Here is a 16,157-nt window from a genome sequence, read left to right as displayed (position 1 = left end):
TGGCTGGTGCCTTAGCCACTTGAGCCATAGGCGCCAAGCCCAGCTATTTTTTTTTTTAATTGTAGTTGTTATTGTTGTTTAGCAGGCCTGGGTGGGGCTTGAACCACCAACCCTCCTGTATGTGGCTGGCACTGTAACCACTGAGCTACGGGCGCTGAGCCTTGTTTTGTTTTGCTTTTGGCCAATTCCCATGGTATAAATCCTCCCACCATGACTGTCAACATGATGTCACTGAACATAAAATGGGGACAAGTCTATAGTAGCATACCAATATTTTCTGTTTCCACAATACTAATACAGTAGCCACAAATAACCTGAAGAATATAGAAAATAATAAAACATATATCAAACTTTTGGTGTTGTACTCACGAGTGGAATCATAGAGAAATGCCAGCACACTAAGTTCAAATTAGCAAAGGACCTCTATTAGGCCGGCCAGTCAAGAGTAGGCTCATGCCACAAAGTCTCTTGACCACCTTGAAGTGGGTTAGATTGTTCTTCTTTTTCCAATTCCATAAGTTGGTTTGTCATATGCAATAAATTTTCTTCTCAGGACTGCTTTGGCTATATCCCACAGGTTTTGGTAACTTGTGTCTTAATTGTGGTTATGTTTGAGGAATTTAACAATTTCCTTTTATCTCTTTATCTCTTCCTAAACCCAACTATCATTCAGCATAAGCTTGTTTAATTTCCATGCCTTTGTGTGGTGATGCATGTTTTTGCTGGAGTTGAGTTCCACCTTTATGGCCATGTGGTATGAGAAAAAGACAAGGTATAATTTCTATTTCTTTAATGTTGCTGAGACTTGATTTGTATCCTAGGATGGGATCTATTTTGGAGTATGTGCCATGGGCTGACAAGAAAAAAATATATTTTTTTGTTTTGGAATGGTATGTTTTGTATATGTCTATTAATCCCATTTGTTCTAGGGTCACATTTAAGTCTTTTGTATCCTTGTTTAGTTTCTGTTTAGAGGATCTTTCCAGTTCTATCAGAGGGGTGTTAAAGTCTCTGGCTATTATGGTATTATGGGATATCATATTGTTCAGACCCTTCAAGGTCTGTTTCATAAATCTGGAAGCATTTAAGTTAGGTGCATAAATATTTAAAATTGAGATATTTTCTTGTTGTGTTGTTCCTTTGACCAGTATAAAGTGTCCATCTTTGTCTCTCTTAACTATAGTTGCTTTGAATCTGCTTGTATCTGAGAATAAGATTGCAATCCCTCCTTTCTTCAGATTTCTATTTGCTTGAAATACTGTTTTAGACTGGGCATGGTGGCTCATGCCTGTAATCCTAGCACTCTGGGAGGCCAAGGTGGGTAGATTGCTTGAGCTCAAGAGTTCAAGACCAGTCTGAGCAGAAGCAAGACCCCATCTCTACTAAAATAGAAAAACTGAGGCAAGAGGATCACTTGAGCCTAGGAGTTGGAGGTTGCTGTGAGCTATGATGCCATAGCACTCTACCCAGGGCAACAGCTTGAGATGGTCTAGAAAAAAAAAGAAAGAAAGAAAAAGAAATACTGTTTTGCATCCCTTAACCCTGAGTCTTGATTTGTCCTTCAGGGCTAAGTGTGTCTCCTGAAGACATCATATGGATGGCTTGTGCTTTTTTATCCAATCAGCCAGCTTGTACCTCTTCAGTGGGGAATTCAATCCATTGACATTTATTGAGAGTATCGATAAGTGTGGTAGAATTTTATTTATCCTGTTATGAGAAAGTCCGTTGTATAGTTTTATCCTTTGCACCCTTGTGGAAACTAAGTTTAGGGCTTTGGCTTCTAGATGTTTACTTTGCTGGTGGTCCATTATGGTGTTCAGTGTTGAGAATAGGTTTAAGTATTTCCTGTAGAGCTTGTCTTGTGGCAAATTTCCTCAGGAAATTCAGTTCCCAGGCATAGACCTGTTTCCCAACTTAATTGTCCACAGACTGCCTGATTATTTCCTCAGGATTCAGGCCCCACCAGGTTGGGCTCTCAAAGCTCTTCAGAATCCTTCAGAGGCAGGTCTCACTGTGCTCCCAGACAAGAGTTTCCCTTCAGTGTAAGAGTCCCTTAGTCTGTCATGACTGGAGGTCCATCCCAGCAGGTAGAACTAAGGCTATGTCCCTTAGAAAGCCCATCCTCATGACCTTCCCACAATGACCAACTACTGGTTGCCAAAACCTGCTGAATATGGCTGTTTCTCTTGCCGTCAAATGCATGGCAAATCCGCTCTGACCAGCCCTCACAACTGGCTGCTATACACTGTTTGGGCTCAGTTACTCTTCTAGGTTTTCCTCTCAACCACACCTTCCCTGAGAACTGAAAACTGCAAAAGGGCTTCCTCTCATCCCAGACCTCCATGGAAGGGCTAGTTGCTCCCAAAAACTTGCTTAGGGTGTCAGAACTCTGTTAGTCCACTTTTTTACTGTATGCAGCCCCTTGCCACCTCGCTGCACACCCCAAGATACAGCTCCAGGCAAGGACTCTGCACCAGGCACAGCCTGGCTTTCTTCAGTTCCTCAGTTATACTAGGAGTGTTCAGCCATGCGCTCTTTCTGGTCCGCTATGTTGCCCCAGCCTCTTGTTTTATTTTCATTGTGAAGATACATCCTCAGGCTTTCAAACATGTGTTTTGTCTTATGATTATCTTTCAAATTTGTTTTTAGAGCAATTTTTGTGAAATCCTAGGTAAATAAAAAATTCATGTTATTTTCAAATAGGAGTTCCATCATGAAACCAATGCAGTACAAACAGGTAAAAATGTCAGTGAGGCCTGGCACTGTGGTTCATGCCTGTAATCCTAGCACTCTAGGAGGCCAAGGTGGGTGGATTGCTTGAGCTCAGGAGTTCAAGACCACACTGAGCAAGAGACCCCATCTCTACTAAAAATAGAAAAACTATGGCTGGGTGGGGTGGCTCACTCTTGCAATCCTAGCACTCTGGGAGGCCAAGATGGGCAGAGTGCTTAAGCTCAGGAATTGGAGACCAGCCTGAGCAAGAAGACTGAGACCCTATCTCTACTAAAAATAGACAGATTAGCTGGGGGTTGTGGTGGACATCTGTAGTCTCAGCTACTATGGAGGCTGAAGCAAGAGGATAGCTTGAGCCAAAAGAGTTTAAGTTGCTGTGAGGAATGATGATGCCATGACACTCTACCTAGGGTAACAGAGTGAGACTCTGTACCCAATATTATTAATACTAATGTGAAGCCAATAGATTAATGAATACATGGCCACGCAAGAGAAAGACTGATTTTAATTCAAGTTGGGAGAGGACTGAAGAGGAAACAGGAAGAGGGAAAAAGGAAGGGGAATTGGTGTGCTCCCACCTAATGAGCAGAATGTAAGGGATATGGCACACTTCCTGGGTGAGGGACAGAACTACAACAAGGACCTTACTTAACAAATGCAAGCTTTGTAACCTAATAAAAAATAAGTTACATCACAGAATAATGAGTAAAATTCTAACATGTCTTTGTTGTTGTACTATTTGTGAAAATAATAAACTCATCAAAAGAAAATAGGGGCTCGGCACCTGTGGCTCAAGCGGCTAAGGCGCCAGCCACATGCACCTAAGGTGGCGGGTTCGAATCCCCAGCCGGGGCCCGCCAAACAACGACGGCTACAACCAAAAAATTGGCCAGGCGTTGTGGCGGGCGCCTGTGGTCCCAGCTACTGGGAGGCTGAGGCAGGAGACTCGCTTGAGCCCAGGAGTTGGAGGTTGCTGTGAGCGTGATGCCATGGCACTCTACCTAGGGGGATAACTTGAGGCTCTGTCTCCAAAAAAAAAAAAAAAAAGAAAAGAAAATAAGAAAAAGATATGAACATTTTGCCAGAGAAAATATACACGTGGCAAATAAACACATTAAAAAAAAAAACAACTCTCAACACCATGAAGTTTTAGGGAAATACAATGAAAACCAGTGAGACACCACCACACAAATATGAAGAAGGCTATAAAAAACATCATTTGGCATATGAAATGTTGCCAGGAATGTAAAAGAACCGAAAATCTCACATGTGTAATGGAAAACTTGAGATTAAAATTTGCAAATTCTTTTCTGTTTGTGAGTGTGACTTTTTTTTTTTTAAAGCCAGTTTCTCACCATGTCACCCAGGGTGGAGTGCTATGGCATTATAGCTCACATAAACTTCAAATTCTTGGGCTCAAGTGACCCGCTTGCCTTAGCCTCCAGAGTAGCTGAGACTATAGTACAGGTACCCGCCACAGTACCCAGCTAGTTTTTCTATATTTTTGGTGGAGATAGGGTCTCACTCTTGCTGGTCTCAAACTCCTGAGGTCAGGCAAACCAACTCCTTTGGCCTCCCAGGGTTCTAGGATTATAGGCAAGAGCCACTGCACCTGACTAAAATTAGGAAATTCTTAAAATATTAAACATTCATTGAATGCCAATACAGCAGAACCTCCATAGCTGACCACCCCCCATACTGATCCCATCTTTAAGCTGATCTAATTTGCATGGACCAGACATGTACCACATATATACATCGATACAGCAGGCTTAGTTCCTTATGTTGGCCAGTTTGTTACAGTTCCTTGGGTAGTCAATTTACAGAGGTTCTACTGTATTAATAGCAGCTTTATTTGTTATATTACAAAATCTAAAATATCCCTAAATGTCCCTAAACAGATGAATACATGAACAGTTAGCTTATACATAGAACAGAATGCTACTCAGCAATAAAAAGAATTACTCAAATAAACATCATTCTTAAATCTCATCTTAAAATAATTATAAAGTAGGAGGGCGCAACAGCTTACATATGTAATCCCAGCACTCGGGAGGTCGAGACAGATGGATCACTTGAGCTCAGGAGTTCAAGACCAGCCTGAGCAAGAGACCCTGTCTCCAAAAAATAGCTGGGCATTGTGGTGGGTGCCTGTAGTCCCAGCTACTTCAGAGGATGAGGCAAGACTATTGCTTGAGCCCAAGAGTTTGAGGTTGCTGTGAGCTATGACACTACCTTACCTACTGGGGGCAAGAAAGTGAGACTCTGATTAAAAAAAAAAAAAAAAGGCAGAAAGGAAATCAGTTTTTGAAAAAAGTATACAGGTTTGGCACCTATAGCTTAGTAGCTAGGGTGCCAGCCACATACAGGCTGGTAGGTTCTTTTTTTTTTTTTTTTGCTGTTTTGGCCGGTGCTGGGTTTGAACCCACCACCTCTGGCATATGGGGCCAGCACCCTACTCCTTTGAGCCACAGGTGCTGCCCCCAGGCTGGTAGGTTCAAACCCAGTCTGAGACTGTCAAATAATAATGATAATTACAACGACAACAATAAAAAATAGCTGGGCTTTGTAGCAGGTGCCTGTAGTCCTAGCTACTTCAGAGGCTGAGCAAGAGAATCACTTAAGCCCGAGAGTTTGAGGTTGCTGTGAGCTGTGATGCCACAGCACTCTACTGAGGTGACATACTGAGACTCTGTCTCAATAAATAAATAAATAAATAAGCAAAAATTTAAAAAGTATACACAATGAGTTAAAATTCTAAAAAATGCAAGTTAATTGACTTTGTAAAAGACATCAGTGATGCCTAGAGAGCTAGGGAAGGCAGGGAGAGAGATTATAAAAGGATGCAAGGTAAATATATATATGGATGACAGATTAAGTTTGTTAATTTTCATGATTAGAAAGGATTTATGGGTTTTTTATTTTATTATTTTTTTGAGACAGAGTCTCACTCTGTAGCCCCAGGTAGAGTGCCAATGGCATCGTAACTCACTTAAACTCCTGTGTTCAAATGATCCTCTTGCCTTAGTCTCCCCATAGCTGGAATTACAGGTACCCACTGAAAATGTGCAGCTATTTTTAGAGACAGAGTCTCACTCTTGCTCAGGCTGCTCTGCGAACTCTTTAGCTCAGTAAATCCACCCAACTTGGCCTCCCAGAATGCTAGGATTACAGGGAAGAACAACCAGGCCAGGTAGATTCATGGCTTTATAAAATTGTAGTGTTTGGATAAGTACATTTAGTTGCATATCAATTATACAAATTATATCTTTCATAAAAGTTTAAAAAGTGATTCCAAATTAAGAGCCTAAGTGTCCCTCTTTTTATGAAAACTCAGGTTGGCGACCTCCCATACTGATCCCATCTTTAAGTGGGTAGACCATAAGGTAGACCTCATATGAACTCTACCATCTCTTTTTTAATGCCCTGGAAGAGGCAACCTTATCACAGTGGCTGCAAATATGGTAAGTAATGAAGGCTGTTGCCACTTCACTCAAAAGGGAATGCTGGTTGAGTCACAAACCACATCCCTGGACTACAGAATCATCCTTCTCTTTTTGTCTTGATTTCCTACATGAACAGCAATGGCTTTGAGGTGAACAGTCCAGAGGATATACAAAGCCACAAAAGCTTTATATTGATTTGACAATGGTTTCAGATGCAGAAAATACAATTACAGAGATCCTGAGAATTTCTGTACACACAGATTCCACACAGCCACACTCCCTGGAACATCAGTGGATGAACTTTTAGAGGAGGTACATTCCATCTGATTTACTGAGTCTCCTTCACTCTCTATTAACACATAGTCTTGCTACCAGTTACAGTTGCACCTGATACATACATATAGTCCAATGATAAATGGCATTAGCCCATACACTTCTCTACTCATGGCATACAGCTTCTTTGCAGGACTTGGGGAGGAGGTCCCCCTCGACAACACTAGGAAGGATATGACATCTCTTGTGAACAAGTGAACAAAATTTATGTTCACAGAAGCAGTGGGTGTCACAGCATCTCCTTTTCAGAGTGACTTCTGAGCTCACAAAAACCACCAGGTCACAAAATAAAAACACAAAGACTTATAGTCTCTATCCTTAGACAGCAATGTAAATTAGACCAATGCTGGACACAGAGCTGTTTTCTGCCATCAAGTTGTCCCTTCTAAAGCACAGAAAATTTGGGATCAATACAAAATCTGTCCGCCCCCTAATGCTCATATCACTATTCTGATTACCACTCATGCTATACAATGAACACAACCCCGACACCTACAATGTTCAAAACATAACACTTAAACAACTTTTAAAAACCTTTATAAAATCATAAGCCACAGAAATGTGCACCACTTTCCAGTATGGTGACTTAGAACCTCGAAAAACTTGACACAAGAATGATGTGAAGGCTGGCTGAAGCAGCTCATGCCTGTAATCCCAGCACTCTGGAAGGCCAAGACAGTAGATTGCTTGAACTCATGAGTTCAAGACCAGCCTGAGCAAGAGCAAGACACTGTCTGTAAGAAACCAGACAGGCTTATGGTGGGTGCCTATACTCCCAGCTACTCGGCAGCTGAAGTAAAGGATCGCTTCAGCCCAAAAGTTTGAGGTTGCTGTGAGCTATGATGCCACAGCACCTACTGGGGGCAACAAAGTCAGACTCTGTCTCCAAAAAAAAAAAAGAATGATGTGAAACAGATAATGTCCCTGAAAAAGGTAATCCCTCTTACCTAGCTGACAGCACAACTCAGATTAAATGCTTTGGATCAAAACTGGGTCAGGTCCATGCTCTAAAGTTAGAGAAAAGCAGGGCGGCACCTGTGGCTCAAAGGAGTGGGGTGCTAGCCCCATATGCCGGAGGTGGCGGGGTTAAACCCAGTCCCAGATGAAAACTGCAAAAAAAAAAAAAAAAAAAAAAAAAAAGAATTAAAGTTAGAGAAGAGCAAAGAGAAAAACCTCTAAAGGACTGGTCTATTCATAATTTCCCCCAGCAAATGGGAGAGTGCAGAGGTTTGCTTCTCTGAGCACATGATGTAGACCTGACAAGTGAAAGATGTAAAATGGTTTCAGCCTCAAAAACTGGCTGAACAGGCTCAGCGCCTGTGGCTCAAGCAGCTAAGGCACTGGCTGTATACACCTGAGCAGGCAGGTTCGAATCCAGCGCAGGCCTGTCAAACAATGACAGCTGCAACCAAAAAATAGCCAGGCATTGTGGCAGGGACCTGTAGTCCCAGCTACTTGGGAGGCAGAGACAAGAGACTCGCTTGAGCCTGGGAGTTGGAGGTTGCTGTGAGCTGTGATGCTACAGAACTCTACCCAGGGTGACAGTTTGAGGCTCTCTCTCAAGAAAAAAATATGGCTGAACAGTTTAGCCAAAGGGGGACATTAGAAATTGCAATTTCAGGGCCAGGTGTGCTGGCTCACGCCTGTAATCCCATCACTCTAGGAGGTAGAGACAGGTGGATCACTTGAGCTCATGAGTTTGAGACCAACCTGAGCAAGAGAGATCCCGTCTAAAAATAGTGGATGTTGTGGTGAGTGCCTTTAGTCCCAGCTACTTGGGAGGCTGAGACAAGAGGATCTCTCAAGCCCAAGAGTTTGAGGTTGCTGTGAGCTATGATGCCATCACACTGTATTGGAAGAAAGACAGTGAGACTCTGTCTTTTTATCTTTTTATTTTTATTTTTTTTGAGACAGAGCCTCAAGCTATCCCCCTGGGTAGAGTGCTGTGGCATCACAGCTCACAGCAACCTCCAACTCCTGGACTCAAGCAAGTCTCCTGACTCAGCCTCCCAAGTAGCTGGGACCACAGGCGTCCGCCACAGTGCCCAGCTATTTTTTGGTTGCAGCCGTCATTGTTGTTTTGGTGGGCCTGGGCTAGATTCAAACCCACCACCTTAGGTGTATGTGGCTGGCACCTTAGCCACTTGAGCCACAGGCGCCAAGCCTATATCATTATTTTTTTTGGAAACAGAGTCTAATTTTGTCGCCCTTGGTAGAGTGCATGGCATCATCACTCACAGCAACCTCAAACTCTTGGGCTCAAGTGATTCTCTTGCCTCAGCCTCCAAAGTAGCTGGGACTACAGGAGCCTCCCGCAATGCCTGGATATTTTTAGAGATAGGCTCTTGCCCTTGCTCAGGCTGGTCTCAAACCTGTGAGCTCAGGCAATCCACCACCTAGGCCTCCCAAGTACTAGGATTACAGGCGTGAGCAACCGAACCTGCCCTGAGACTGTCTTAAAAGAAATAAAATAAATAAAAAAGAAATTGCAATTTCCTCTTTTAGAATTAAAAAAAATTGCAATTAATCACCTCAAAATGTCCTCCATACCTCAAACTTATGAAAAATCCCTCATTGAAGATTTTCATGAAGTTTAAATTTAGATACATGACTTCCATGCATTCTCATCCAGTGCTGTCATATTTAACAGAGTAATAGCACCTTCCCTGCACATTTAAGGTCTTTATTCAGGGTGAACTCTCTGATGTCGAATAAGGTTAGATTTGCGGCTAAAGGATTTCCTACATTCACTGCATTCATAAGGTCTTTCTCCACTGTGAACTCTTTGGTGCTGAATGAGGTCCGATTTGTGGGTAAAGGGTTTTCCACATTCATTGCACTCATAAGGTCTTTCTCCAGTGTGACTTCTCTGGTGCTGAATGAGACTAGAACTTTGGCTAAATGATTTCCCACATTCACTACATTCATAAGGCTTTTCTCCAGTGTGAACTCTCTGGTGCTGAATGAGGCTAGCACTTTGACTAAACGATTTTCCACATTTACTACACTCATAAGGCTTTTCTCCAGTATGAATTCTCCGGTGTTGAATGAGGCCAGACCGTTGTCTAAAAGATTTGCCACATTCACCACACTCATAGGGTCTCATCCCAGTATGAATTCTCCGGTGTTGAATGAGGTCAGATTTGCGGGTAAAAGATTTCCCACAGTCACTGCACTCATAAGGCCTTTCTCCAGTGTGAACTCTTTGGTGTTGAATGAGGATAAATTTACGGCTAAAGGCTTTCTCACATTCACTGCACTCATAAGGCCTATCACCAGTGTGAACCATGCGATGTCGAATAAGGTTAGAGAACTGTCTAAAGGACTTCCTGCATTCACTGCACTCAAAAGGCTTTTCTCCACTGTGAATTCTTTGGTGTTGAATGAGTTCAGATTTGCAGCTAAAGGCTTTCTCACAATCACTGCACTGATAAGGCATTTCTCCAGTATGAACTCTCCTGTGTCGAATGAGATTGAAGATTTGCCGAAAGGATTTCCCACATTCACAGCACTCATAAGGTCTTTCTCCAGTGTGAACTCTTTGGTGTCGAAAGAGGCTAGAGCTTTGTCTAAAGGATTTCCCACATTCACCACACTCATAAGGCCTTTCACCAGTGTGAACTCTCTGGTGTTCAGTAAGGTTAGATTTGTAGCTAAAGGACTTCCTACATTCACCACATTCATAACGCATTGCTCCAGTGTGATGTTGCCTGTGCTGAATGAGGTCAGATTTATTGATAAAGGCTTTCTGACATTCACTGCTCTCGTAAGGCATTTCTCCAGTGTGAATTCGCTTGTGTGCAATAAGGTTGTACTTTTTGCTCAAAGATTTCTCACATTCACTACACTCATATGTCCTTTTACCAGTGTGAATTTGCTGGTGCTGAACAAGTACGTTCTTGAAAGAGAAAGCTTTCTCACATTTACTACAGCTGTAAAGCTCACCTTCAGAGCAGACACTTTGATGTTGAACAAGTGTGTGTTTGTGGCCTGAGGCTTTTGTGCATTCATCCCACTTGTGATAACTTTTGGTGCTGAAAAATGTTTGCACACACTTCCTGCTGCTATTGTGTGGCTCCTCACTGTTGGGAGTAACTGAGTGCTGGAGTGGGCCTATGGTGGCTGGGAAGTCACAGGAGAAAGGATTTGTCCAAACATGAAATCTGGAGCTTGTCACAAACATATCCCTATCCATCTCCCTTTTCCAGGTCTCTTCTCCACTATAACACTTTTGGTATTGGTGAAGGTTTGCACCCAAACAGAAGCCTCTCACACTTGTGCCATCCAGGTATAATCTTTGCACAAGGTGTGTGGTTTCCTGCTCAGCTTGGTACAAGATGTCTTTTGAGACTGGGACACATATCTCACTGAGTTGAGTCTTCTGGGTAGATGGACCCGCCTCAGAAGTGCTGACCTCTGACATTCCATCTATAGATACAGTCTGCACAGAAGTTACTGCCTCATTCTCTGTTCCACAGCAATAACCTGAAATCAGAGAAATGCCAATGAAACGCATGCTCACTGCTGGGAGGGGAAAATATCTATTACAAAAATGTGTGTGACACAAGCAATGAGTCTGTGGGATTGTACTAAAAACAAGAAAACTGGGGCTGATTAAGGAATAGGTTGCTTTGACATACTGAGCCTTTGAAGAACATAATAGGTGAGGCAGTTGAGATTGAAGCAAGGAATAGAATCAGTGTAGAGGCCTTTATGGCACAACTCAAGGCAGCCTCTGGAGGTAGACAACAGCAATCTGGAATAGTACTAAAACCTGTTTGAATTTACAAACATAATTTTGCAAATCTGTGCCTCACCAGACAGAGGACACAAGAATGGGTACAGTACATGAGGAGAAACAGGGTCTCTAGCTCACTCTCTGCCAACAGCCTTCAGAAGGGCCTTTTTTGTTAGTGGCATGCAGAATGTTGCTGGTGTCTAGTCCAGAAAAATCCAATTGGTAGTGAGTAGTTGATCATCAAGGATTATTTAAGGATGTGAGCATACCCCACAACACAGTGAGTCATTCTGAAGAACACTACAGAGTAGTAGAGAGGAACAAGTGATAAATAGAGGCCACAGGGTAGAGGTAAACAGGAGCTGAAAGTGACAGATGAAATGACAAGCTGGCAAAGTATTAAGTATAGGAAAGTGGAAATAAAAAAGAGTTATGGCCAATGTGCCACTGTGCCAAAATACTGGTCAGCACATTGTAGGTTCCTGTTATGATTTAAACACAACCATGATGCCTTGCCTTTCCCCAGCTGCCACTCACCAGGACTAGGCCCCTTCAGAGACCACTTGCCATGTCTACTCTGTAAGGCAACCAGGTCTTTCCTGTAACCACATGGGACATGAATGATGCAAGTCTTAAGGAAAGAGAGGAAAAGTGAGTAACTAATACTGGCTCGGAGCAGAAGGAAAAGTATTACAAAAAAGGAGGGTCTTGCAAAAACAGCCCCTGGTTCATACAGTGACCATGACAATGCTGGCCATTCCTGTCATAGATAGGTGGCCATGAGGAAATGGTAGCTGGAAGAAAGGGGCACAAAATACCACAGAGCTGGACAAAGCCATTCTGATGAGGAAAAGGCAAGAAAGATGAAAGCTATTAAACTTAAAAAAAAAAAAAAACTCCTGAGACAGAGCTAATTCTGGGGTAAAAAAAGAAAGGCAGAGATCACTCAGGACAATGGGAGGGTTGCAAGCACCTTACCCAGGGATGCTATGAGTGCAAAGTTCTCCAGCATGACATTGCAGTACAGGAGCCTCTGAGCCTCATCAAGGAGCATCCACTCTTCCTGGGAGAAACAGACCGCCACATCCTCAAAGGTTATATCCTGTCATAATGGGAATAGTTCAATCCATGATCAGCTTCTCATGATTACATCCCAAGTTCATCATCCCACTTACTCCCATGTTCATTGTCTGGTCATCCTATTCCCCACCTCAGAGGCAATACCCAGCCCCATTGCCACTGATGCCTGCTCTCTCCCCACAGTTCCACTGATACTCTGTCCTTCCACAACAACAGGTAGCTGAATAGACAGACAATATATGAGCTCTGAGCCTGCCATGTAGGCTACCCTGCCTCTTGTCAATGTATGTGTGTGTGTGGGGGGGGGCACGTCACAAACACTGGTCAGGGAAAGAAGCAGCAATAGAGAGGGTGTGATGATCTGACATTGGTCTTATCAGGCAAGACTCCTCAGTTCCCAAAGATTGTTCCTCCAAGAAAAAAGTAACATGGGCTCACCCTTCACCCTTCTGACTCCAATCCACCCATGGGGCCAACAGCACACACTCCCTTTTCTTATGCACATCACTCTGAACCACACCTCTTCTACACAGCTGCATCTCCACAGCCAAAACCTCAAAGGTCACCCAGCTCTGTCATGATAGGAACAGTACATTCTATAATTAGCATCTCTCCTAGGACCCCAAATTCACCCTCCCATGTATCCATCCTCTGGTCACTCTGCTCCCTATCTTCCCAACTCAGAATACACAACAAACCCCAATAATACTGATGCCCACTATCTCCTCACAGCCCCATTCTTCAATGCGTCCCCCTACAGCAACAACAGGCAGTTGGGCAACTATTTAAGCTCTGAGCCTGGTATGCAAGCAACCGCCCTCACTTGTAAGGCAGTTTCCCTGGAATCCCCCAGATCATGAATCCCAGACACCATGCTCTGTGTTCACACCTCACCCTTATGCCCCCAGTGCCAGGGCCCTGGGGCCACCAGTTCTCATTCCTTTTGCATGTGCACATCACTCCACCATGCCTCTCTCACAGCCTCACTACCACAGCCACAGCTCCCTCCCTGCCCCATACCATAGGCATCTCCTTACACACTATTATTCAGCACACAGGGCCCAGAAAGTCATTGGCAAATTCAAACAGGATTTAGTACTATCCCAGACTACTACTGTCTGTACTGCCACAGGCAGCCTTGAGTTGTACCATGAAGGCCTCTACACTGATTCTATTCTTGCTTCAACCTCAAGTACCAAGAACCAGTTGTGGATCTCAGATCCTCATAGCTATCTTCCACTTCTGGGTCACACTTGCTGTCCCCTCACCAGTCACAACCTTCATCTCACCAACCAATCTCATTCAAAGTCCAACCCTAGTGGCTCTTTACCCCAGGCCCAGGATGTCCCATACAGACCCTTAATCTAACCTGAAAGCCTGACAGAAACATCCCAGGTCCCACCAAGAGTTATAACAAAGTTCTGGTGAGTCTATAGAGAAGTGGATAAGCACCAGTCCTAGCATCACCTTGTCTGAATAACTCCTATGCCTCCACTCCATCTCATATTTACTTAAACCCAGAAGCATTGGCCACATGCCAGACCATACTCTCTCTCTGACCCTCCCTATGATATCCACTTCCCACAACCAAGGGTTGTGGTAGAGACCTGATCTTTGGCCATCCCTTCCCCTTTCTGGAAAACTATTATCACTGCCATTCTCTATTAAATGTTGACCTACAGCTCTGCCCTGGTCCACACACTGTCCAGTACTTTTTAGAGAAATGTACATTCTGAACCTCTCCTCACAGTTCTAGACCTATAATTCCAGCTGCCCATAAACATTTCTCTGAAAATTTTCATATTCTTTTTTTTAATTTTTTTGAGACATAGTCTTACCATGTCGCCCTCAGTGGAGTGCTGTGGCATGGCAGCTCACAGCAACCTCAAACTCTTGGGCTTAAGCGATTGTCCTGCCTCAGCCTCCCAAGTAGCTGGGACTACAGGCCCCTGCCACAACGCCCAGCTATTTTTTGTTGCAGTTGTCATTGTTATTTAGCAGGCCTGGGCTGGGTTTGAACCCACCAGCCTCAGTGCATGTGGCCAGCACGGTAACTACTGTGCTATGGGCACAGAGCCAAAATTCTCATATTCTTAATAGGCCAACAATGCAACTTCTGATATTCCCATTAAAATTATGCCTACTATGGATATCGTCATCCCAGCTAATGGAGCTTCCATTCGTACAGCTGCCAAAATCAAACCTTCGTGTCATCCCTGACTCTTTCTCTCCCACATCCTCAAAATTAGAAAATTCAGGTAGCCCTAGGAAAACCCAACCCAGAATTCAATCCCTTCTCCCATCTCCACACCCACCACACTGGCCCAGCTACTATCACATTCACCTGGACTTTACCAGTAGCCTCCTCTCTGGTCTTCCAACCATGTCCCTCACCTCCCATGCTGCAGCCACAGGGAGGCTGATCACATTTGGGTCAGTGCAACTTTTTCCTCCACTCCAAACCTCCCACTGTTATTGTTACACAAAGAATGGCCACTCAGGGCAGTGCCTGTGGCTCAGTGAGTAGAGCGCTGGCCCCATATACAGAGGGTGGTGGGTTTAAACTCGGCCCTAGCTCAACTACAACAAAAAAATAGCTGGACTTTGTGGCGGATGCCTATAGTCCCAGCTACTCAGGAGGCTAGGCAAGAGAATTGCCTAAGCCCAGGAGTTGGAGGTTGCTATGAGCAGTGTGATGCCACAGCACTCTACGGAGGGCAATAAAGTGAGACTAAAAAAAAAGAAAGAATGGCCACTCAACTCCTTAACAAGCCATTTCAGGTCCCACTTCTCCCTGTTGTCAGAACAAAGGAGACGTGTAGGCTCCTGAACCAGCTCTGCCTCCTTTCCTAGCCTTTGCATATACATTTTGGTAACTATGCCTGGGAGGACATTCTACATCTCATTTACACTGATTGCCAACAGCATCATATAACCCTTGGTCTGGACTTAGGACCCTGATTTAATACTTTTTTGAGGTCCCAAGGGCCAAGGGTAGAAAAGTGTCCGGAGAACAATTCTGAGGACATCAGTAACCCAGAGAACACATGAGTGGGTTGAGGACTAGTGACCCTCACCAGTTCTGGCTTCCTAAGTGATTCTACAGTGATGGGAATCTGTAGAAAGGAGGAAGCCATGAGAGTCAAACAATCATAGCCAGGTTCCACAGGTTCAGCTCAACCAGTGCCCATGCCCACCTCGGAAGCCAGGTGGCCTGGGAAGGCTGCATTGTCTCTGGGCCACCTCTTACCAGCCCTTTAAGCCTGAACAAGAGCTGGACGTTACCATGCCTATTGCCATCTCTCTTTCAGTCAGTTCTGCCCCTGAGGCACTTCCGTAAACCTTTTAGAACCCCATCTATTCAGAAATCTCCCAGCCTTCCAGTACCCTCAGAACGAAGGTCAAATTCCTCAGGTGCAACTCTACCTCACTTCCCATTCCTGCAAACACAAGACCGACCCCGGGTTCCCCAATCATGCTGGCTCAGTCGCACCACCCAAGCCTTTGCACAGGCGGGTCCCCTGCCTCTCACATTCTCCCACAGCCGGTCACACCAGGTGTCAGAAATACGGTCCCCGCGAGCGCCTCACTGTCCCAGACACCGGGGCCTGGGCTACAGGACGTGAGCAGGCGCCCTCACTCGGGGCTTCGGGACTTGGGTGGGTGAGGACCGGCGAGGCCCAGAGGACGCGTCTCTTACCTGAGCCTGGTCCCTCAGTGCGGCCGCCGCCATCGGACTCTGAGGGCGGAGCGCGGACCGGACACAGCGGTTCCTACCCCAGGCCGAGCCGGGTCGCAGACTCTGAGATCTGCCTCTCGCGCCTTCT

The 16,157-nt window shown here is 44.6% G+C and overlaps 1 protein-coding gene across 1 annotated transcript; it reads right to left on the bottom strand.

Annotated features, from left to right (window-relative positions):
- Positions 1-9,059: 9,059 nt before the first annotated feature.
- LOC105887522 (zinc finger protein 551-like) lies at positions 9,060-16,157 on the bottom strand. The gene is made up of 3 exons (XM_012808662.2): positions 16,031-16,157; positions 12,229-12,352; positions 9,060-10,997 (listed from the first exon to the last, which is right to left on the bottom strand). The coding sequence occupies exons 1-3, from the start codon at positions 16,061-16,063 to the stop codon at positions 9,196-9,198; spliced, it is 1,959 nt and encodes a 652-aa protein (XP_012664116.1). The 5' UTR covers positions 16,064-16,157; the 3' UTR covers positions 9,060-9,195.

This window comes from Otolemur garnettii, unplaced genomic scaffold, assembly GCF_000181295.1.
Source record: "Otolemur garnettii isolate 467f Iridium unplaced genomic scaffold, OtoGar3 scaffold00091, whole genome shotgun sequence".
NCBI classification, from domain to species: Eukaryota; Metazoa; Chordata; class Mammalia; order Primates; family Galagidae; genus Otolemur; species Otolemur garnettii.
This window is presented reverse-complemented; position numbering and strand designations above follow the sequence as displayed.

Bases quoted from the DNA above. Each gene is read 5' to 3' on its own strand.
- LOC105887522 (XM_012808662.2), bottom strand. From the start codon at position 16,063: ATGGCGGCGGCCGCACTGAGGGACCAGGCTCAG. The intron at 12,353-16,030 runs GTAAGAGACGCG...CCATTATGACAG, and splicing joins CACTGAGGGACCAGGCTCAG to GATATAACCTTTGAGGATGT. The intron at 10,998-12,228 runs GTAAGGTGCTTG...CTCTGATTTCAG, and splicing joins TGCACTCATAGCATCCCTGG to GTTATTGCTGTGGAACAGAG.